Source organism: Cryptomeria japonica, chromosome 8 (genome assembly GCF_030272615.1).
Source record: "Cryptomeria japonica chromosome 8, Sugi_1.0, whole genome shotgun sequence".
Lineage (NCBI taxonomy): Eukaryota > Viridiplantae > Streptophyta > Pinopsida > Cupressales > Cupressaceae > Cryptomeria > Cryptomeria japonica.
The window spans coordinates 111,098,795-111,106,929 of NC_081412.1; the positions used below are offsets into that span (position 1 = coordinate 111,098,795).

Consider the following 8,135-nt stretch of genomic DNA (forward strand, 5'->3'; position numbering starts at 1 on the left):
CTTATTTCATTTAATTTAAACATTTAAGTTTTGTTGAGATATATTTGGATGAACTCATCTTAATTATTCGTGCAAAAAAAATGAGTTTGAATTTGCACACCATTTGATTTTTTTATAGCTTATTCTCGAGTGATATTTTAAATTATATTTTACAAGATCTTCCCATTTGGTATCCTCTATTTGAATGGCACATCACAATATATGGTCTTATCTGTCTACTCCATCTAGTTATACTTTTTGTAGGACTCTCTTTCATTCTATTGTGTTGGGATTTTGATTTTTTAATTTGTTCATTGAATCTTATATCTTTCTCCATTTCTTTTTTTATTATGTTGGACTCTAACAAAATATGTCATTGTTCCCTTTCATACAAATTATTTTACCTTTTAATAATTCAATGTTGTTCTAGGGAATCTACAAATTTATATGCCATAATGATCTTTAATGCACAATTTGGGAGCTCATATAAACCATAAATTGGGATAATTTGTGTGTGGATAATAGCTTGACAATTTATTTTTATAATCTTGTATATGCAATTAGAATAACAATTTGGGTTTCATGGTAATAGTTACAAATAGAGCATTTCAATTAAAATAAGGCAAACAAAATATTTAACCACTATAATCATAGGGAAACAAACACCAAAATATGTTCATCCACATGAGCTTGACATCAATACTGGTGTTAGAAAAGAGGTGTGAATTCCAGAGTAGGATAGACAAAGATACAATTATTGAATTTGGGGGGAATTATTATTTGGAAGTCAAAATCATGTGAATGTTTCTATTTAACTCTTTTAAGACACACACACACACACTTATAAATAATCTAAATTTAATGTTTAATAAATCACAATGTATTAAGCGGTAATATTTAATTAAAAAAGTTAATTTTTAATAAAATTTGATATTTTAATCTAACATTTAATTAATGTTGAGAGGCATTCTACAATGGCAGCAAGGGTGGAGTGTAATGATGTGTGTGTGTTAACAAAAACTCTTATATTTTTCCTTAAATTTGACAACCATTTACATGCCACAATATTAATATTACTTATAGACATAATTTCCAAAATAAATACCACATAAAAACAAAAGATATGCCCACATCAAAATTATAACTTTTAGATGGAATTATAGATATAAATAAAAAATAAAAATATTTAAAAAATTGAATCTATCATTTCATAATTAAATATATAGAAAACATATTTTTAAAATTACTAATAGACATTAAAAATAATTAATTTAGTTAAAAATACGTTTTCTAAATTTTTAGTTTTAATGTTTTTTTTAATAATGATAAGAAATTAAAAATTTAATTATAAAAAAATAGATGTATATAATTAAATTTTAGAAATTAGAATAAAAAGTTATAAAAAAATAAATAAATAGAAATAATAAATTTTTTTGGTCATTGTGTGTAACAACTATAATTTAAAATAAAATAATTTTAATATAAATAAAAATGCTGTAATTGATATTTACAAATTTTTGATAAGTATTTAAGATATCTATATTATATATTAAGTGGGTTGATTGTCTTGTTAAGTGGGCTTCTGTTTCTATGGAGGACTGGTCTATAGAGGATAGGGGACAACTTTCTCGGAATTGTCTCATCAGTTGGATCAACTTGTTGATCAGAACAAGTCTATGTAATCCTCTCTTTACTGAACTCTTTGCTTTCTTTTGATGTATTTCTTTGAATAAATTTTTACCCCTCTTTATTGTCAATACTATATACATTATATACAACTTACCTACATTATGTATCACATTCCATCTTACATTTCAATTTCCATAGAAGTCATCTCTGGAACCTCAGACGTGCCATCAGGCACAGGAATTTCTCTATAACTATACCGAGATGCGCAGAAAAAGAAATATACCACATTCAAAGCCTCCATGGCAGACAAGAGCCAGTAGAAATAATCCAGTCGGCCAAGGTTAATGTTACTGTCAAGCCAACTGGGCTTCCCATGACCACCCGTAGTTTTGTGAACCAGTGTAATAAGAATGGCGGTCAAATAGTCCCCCAATGCATACATGCAAGACGCCAGCGCCAAAGCTGTGCTACGTAGATTGCTTGGAAACTCATTATAGAAGAAATCCAAATAACCCACAGCATGAAAGCAATTGGCTAGCCCCACTATAAAAAACTGAGGAACAAGCCAAAACACAGAAATTGGAACTACAGCCAATGGGTCATCGGTAAGCCCGTGGCTTTTGGCCACATTCCTTCTCTTCACTTCAACAAAACCGGCTACCAACAAGGAGAGGGAGGAAATAATGTAGCCAATTCCCATTCTCTGAAGTGAAGTTATTCCCCTCACTTGTTTTGTTACCCGCCTGATAAGTGGCACCATTACTCTGTCGTAGAGTGGGATCCACATGATGGATGCTAACAGTGAGAAAATACTCATGGAAGCTGCAGGCACTTTGAATTTGGAGGAGCCCATGTGTCTGTTCATTGTGAGGGCTTGAAAAACTGCATATGTTGATTGTTGCCCGCCTGTAATTGCATTGCCGATTAAGCAAGAGAACATGGGTAGAATTGCAATGAGGACTTTCAGATCTTCTACTTTGTGGATGGATGAGACGTTCCATGGTCGAGCCACGGAACCGTCCGCTTTCATGTCTCCTTCTGTGGGTATGGCGGCCTTTTCCAGGAACCTGGGTAACAAGTTTGGCGATGATGATTTCAGTGAAGTAATTCAAATAAGGTTCAAAAGAAATATTTTCTTTTAGTTTGTTTTGGAATTGCTTTTTATAATTCTTAATCTAATGGTTTAAATGTGGTCTTGTTGATTTGGTTATCGAAGTTCAAATTCTGTTGGGATGTTATTGTTGAGTGTTTCTATTGGGATGAGGTCTTCCATTTGTTATCTTGCCAATTTATAGCTAGAGATCAAAAGCATTTACTTCTCTTCTTAAAAACATTCTTTCTTAACCTAAATCTGGACGTAACACTAATCTTGGGGCTGGCTTTGTCATAATAAAATAGTGTGGATCAGAGGGCAGAGACAAGCTTCTCTTCTTTGTTTTGGATTTGTTCTTAATATTTTTAGTGTGATGGTTAAAAGCTGTTGTTGTTGTTCTTGTCATTCAAATTCAAACTCCGTTGGGGTGTTATTGTTGAGTGTTCATGTTGGGATGAGGTCCTTCATTCGATTCAAAGCTAGGAATCAAAACCATTTAGTTCTCTTTAAGAAAAAATTCTTGTTCAAAATAAAATATAAAATTAATAGATACCTAAATCTGGACATAACAGTGATCTTGCGGCTGGCTTGGCTGTAATAAAGCAGTGCTGGATTGGAGGGCAGAGATAAGTTACTATTCTTTGTTTTAGAATTTTTCTTAACATTCTAAATATGATGGTTGAAACGTGTTGTTGTTGTTGTTGTCATTGAAATTCCAACTGTGTTGGACTACTATGGCTGAGAGTTTATGTTTGGGATGAGGTCCCTCATTTATGACCTCACCTGTTCAAAACTAGGAATCAGAATCATTTAGTTCTCTTTAAGAAAACATTCTTGTTCAACTAAATGGGTGTAACCGTGATCTCGGGGCTGGCTTTGTGGTAATAAAAGAGTGCTAGATCAAAAGACAAAGATAAGTTCCTCTTCTTTGTTTTAGGATTGTTATTAACATTCTTTTGATTTGAATGTGGTGTTGTTGTTTTTGTCATCAAAGTTTAAATTCTATTGAAATATTATTATTGAGTGTTTATGTTGGGATGAGGTTTCTCATTTGTCACCTCACCAATTCAAAATTAAAGATCAAAACCATTTAACTCTCTTTAGAAAAACATTCTTGTTCAAAATAAAATATAAAATTAATAGATACCTAAATGTAAACGTAACAATGATGTTGGTGCTAGCTTGGTCATAAGCAAAAGCAGTGTCGGATGGAGGGCAGATATAGTTCTTTTTCTTTGTTTTGGAATTGTTCTTAACATTCTTAGTGTGATGATTTAAGTTCCTATTCTTGTCATTGAAGTTCATATTCCATTGGATGTTGTTGTTGACTGTTTATGCAGGGATGGAGTTCATCACCCATTCATAGTTTAGATCAAAAGCATATATTTTTTGTAAACAAAAATTCGATTTTCATTAAGATATTATTGTTGAATGTTTAAGTTGAGATAGAGTCTCTCACAGCTCTAAATAAAAAATGTTGACCTCTCTTTTTTAGGAAAAAAAAACAAAATATTCTTGTTCACAATAAAATATACAATTAATGATTACCTGAATCTGGGTGTAACAGGGATCTTGGGGCTGGCCTGGTCATAATAAAGCAGTGCTGGATCAGAGGGCAGAGATAAGTCCCTCTTCTTGATGGATGCCACAATCAGCTGTGCTATAGCTGTGAAAGGACTGCCCTGTGGAATTTCATAGTAGAAAATGGGCATCCCAACAATGAAGGCAATTATTGAAATGAGCATGAGAAGAGTACAGACACCAAAGCCCAAGCCCCAACTCACGTTGCTCTGAAGGTAAACAATAACAGTACTGCCCAACAGAATGATTGTGCAGTTTGCAAACCAATACCAATTAAAGAAACTCTGAAGGCTTTTCTCTTGTTGGGTTTTTTTTTTTCCTCCTTTTTCAAACTGGTCTGCACCGAATGCCAGGGCACAGGGTCTTATTCCGGCTGATCCAATGGAAAGGAAAATAAGTGCCATCACAACAAAAAACATCTGTACTTTTGAGGCACTAATGCATTCTCTTAACTTTGCCTCCGCGTCACTACAGTGAGGAGGTCGCAGTGAGGGGACTAGAGCTGTGACAGTCCAAAGAGTCATTCCCTGTACATTAATCAAATAGTTATGGTAGCAATATAATTCCTTTGGTTACTTTTTAATTCGTTAAACATCAATCTTTTGGGTCATCGGGATGAAAAAAACGGTTGAAGGAGAAAAAATGATAAAATACATCAGATTTGTTAAAATATTCATGGTATTTGGTAATTGTTTGGACAAGCATAAATCAAGTTAACTAACAGGAATGTTCATATTCTCTTAATTTTTCTGGATTCGATTTGAATTTTTTTATCATCAACGTTTCTAATCACACTCCGTGATTCATCATCAGGATGTAAAAAGGAATTCCAAGAAGACGAAAAATAGTAAGTTGAATTTCATCTCCTTTGGTTTCCTTTTTACATTCTGATGATGAATCACGGAATGTGATTCGAAACATTGATGATAAAAAAATTCAAACACAATAGAATCCAGAAAAAAATAAAGAGAATAAATACATCATGAATTGTGGAAATCTTATAGCATTAAAAGAATGGTCATATTTGTATTAGGAAGAATTTAGGGCCCAGTTATCTTTTACTCAATACTATATGTGTAGCCAATTTTACACTCTAAATTCCTCTAAATTCTTTCATAGTATAGATAAAATCATTGATGTTGTTAGACTTGCTGCATCATTTTAATAGAGAAAAAAGATATTGAGAAAGTTGGATGTCATACTTACAATTAAATATGAAAAGGAAGCAACGAGTATTGTTAAAAATCGACCGATGTAGGAATCTGCAAGAAAGGCTCCACCTAGAGTTGCAAGACTTGTTGTACCAGAAAAGATATTGAACATTTTTATTATAGCAACAATGTCCATGTTGTATTTTGTTCTTAAGTAAACCATTGTATTTGTTAGCAACCCAACAATTGCTAGCCTCTCACAACCCTCGTGTCCTGCAAGTAAAATCCCTTTTAGAACTATAAAGCAACAATCATGTTGCTTAAAAAATGATAAACAAAAAGAATTTTTAAGTTCTAGACTCATTAATGAAACTTGTAAAATATTGTTTAGACAATTTGTTCTTGTTGGTGTAAATAATTATTCATCATGGATATTATTACACTTACTTCAGTTTACTTAGGAAATGCATTTCATAGTAGTTTGGGTATGAGACACTTGGGTGTTTGTGCCACATTGGGATAGTGTGTGTAGGAGAAATTCCACCTTTTATGGTGTTGATCTTGTTGTTACACTCCACATTCAGTGGGTGATCCACCTCATGTGGACTATTATATTATTTCTCCTACCTACCCACACCTATTTCCTACCTACCCTTGTTTCTTATTGAGCCACATGTCATGTTTGTGTGCTGACATATCCCTAGCCTTGCCTATATAAGTAGACTCATCTACATTGTATGTAATTTGATATTATTGATCATTTTCTATTGATCAGAATATAGTTTATTCTTGTCCTATATTTTGTCTTTATTGTACTTTTCATTGAGCTCTTGATCTTGACAAAATCTCACATGGTATCAAAGCCATTGGGGCTTCATTGATTCATCTTGAAGAGCCATTATTGCAACGTCAAGAGGCAGATCTAAGGAGTAGCATCTTTTGGAGGCATCCTAGACCAGATCCAACCTTGCCATTGCGTCCAGGTGGCTGTTTCCATGAATTTTGACTACAAATTTGCCTATGTTTGGGTTAAATTGTTTTTTGTAGCAAAATTTTTTTAGTTGGAAGGCCATTAGACCCCCTCTCCCTAATAGTATCTTGCAGAATTTATTTTTTGCGAATATTTCATTTATTCAATTTTTTTCTAGATCTGGGAGTATTATCATTGTTCTAGCAACTTAAAGAGGCAAAAAGAATTTTTAGTGCTCTTTGGCTCATATTGTTATTTCCTGTACAATTTTGCAGGTCTTTGTTTTCCCTAGCCACATTCTTCATTATCGGATCTGAGTCTATTTGGAGTGTTTGTCAGTTGCAAACCTCTATTTTTTTTTGCAAATTTATATTTGTTTGCAGACAGGGTGGCTCATCTTTGTTGGCCAATTTGTATGCTGGCCACAATCTTTCCTTCACATCCGATTGGAAGCTTCATACCTTTTGTCTACAGACCCATGCATCCTTTTTTGATCCACTGCTCATTGATCCCAATTCTATTAGTTGTGCGCATATCCAAACAGAGGCTGTGACTAGGTGATTCCATTGCTGATTGATTTCTTTGCTCAGCGCATTGTTTACTTCTCTTGTCTACATATTGGTGGCTCCATTGGTCAGCGTGGGCATGATTCCATTTGATCAGTAAGTCTTTGCTTTCTATCAAATTCCTTTCTACATCAGTGGATAATTATAGAAGTTCACCTTGCATCGACTTTATATTGGCTCGTGTTCCATTACTTCGGCACCTCTTGTGGAGTCGTCAATTTCCATTTGCGGGAAAGGGTTCATATGTGTGTGGCCCAATTCCACATTGTGCGGTGGCAATTTCATTTGTTTGCAGAATACATACTACTTATAGAGCTTTTGATTTGGAAGTGTGGAGTGAGGAGGCCCCATGTGGGTCCCTCCACTTATCTCTTTTAAAGTTTATTTTAGAAGCTTTTTTAATCATATTTTTTAAAAAGAGTGGGAAACAATTTTTTATTACCATGAGGTATATGCTGAAAATTAGGGAATATTCTTTGCTGATATGATGCTGACGTCATCATTTGAAAGAGTATTTTTGGCCCCTCCATTTGCATTTTCAGTTTGATAGGCGAACTTCAAATGGTGATATCTTGGGCATATGACATCATTTTTCAGTGTAATTTTTTTTGAAATGGGCTACAATTTTGTGTAATTTCATGTGGTGGAATTATTTTCTAATTTTGATGGACAGATTTTTCAGAATTCTCAGTTTTTGGTGACTGTACCTGTCCAATCCCCATTTCTGCAACTTCCAAGTCTCCGTTCAGGCTCATACGAACTCCTTTTCATGTGCCGTTTTTTTTGAAAGTGCGTTATTTTTTGTCTACTCTCAAAATATGCTATTATTTTGCAGCAATTGTGGGTAGAAATTGTACTTTCATCATATGGTCTTATTTGGCCAATTTGACATTTGTATTGCATAGATCTATTTTTCTGATCTTTTGCTTTGTAGTTCTCAACCTATTGGGGCAGTTGTAAAATAAAATCAGAAGTCCACCTTGCCATTATTTGCAAGTGGCCTATTGTACATGCACTACATATAAAGTGCCAAAATCATCATTTTTGGGGGGTACTTTGATTGAGTTAATTTGGGGGGGGGTGTATCTTGTGTTTTTGTGCTATTGTGTTCCTTCCTTTTTGCTGTTATGGGTTCTTCTAAGTTTCCTCTCTTAACTCCTCATAAT

At 33.8% G+C, this 8,135-nt stretch overlaps 1 protein-coding gene across 1 annotated transcript; it reads right to left on the minus strand.

Moving 5' to 3' along the window:
* Positions 1-1,786: 1,786 nt before the first annotated feature.
* LOC131043059 (protein NRT1/ PTR FAMILY 3.1-like) lies at positions 1,787-6,970 on the minus strand. Its single transcript, XM_059210215.1, has 4 exons — positions 6,880-6,970; positions 5,489-5,730; positions 4,250-4,809; positions 1,787-2,675 (listed from the first exon to the last, which is right to left on the minus strand). The coding sequence occupies exons 1-4, from the start codon at positions 6,968-6,970 to the stop codon at positions 1,787-1,789; spliced, it is 1,782 nt and encodes a 593-aa protein (XP_059066198.1).
* Positions 6,971-8,135: the final 1,165 nt, after the last annotated feature.

What these genes read in the sequence shown, in the direction of transcription:
- LOC131043059 (XM_059210215.1), bottom strand. Translation starts at nt 6,970, where the DNA reads ATGGAATCACCTAGTCACAGCCTCTGTTTGGATATGCGCACAACTAAT. An exon ending in GATCAAAAAAGGATGCATGG is followed by an intron (nt 5,731 to 6,879) that starts GTCTGTAGACAA and finishes GTTGCTTTATAG; the next exon opens with TTCTAAAAGGGATTTTACTT. An exon ending in CCTGTTACACCCAGATTCAG is followed by an intron (nt 2,676 to 4,249) that starts GTAATCATTAAT and finishes CTTGTTACCCAG; the next exon opens with GTTCCTGGAAAAGGCCGCCA.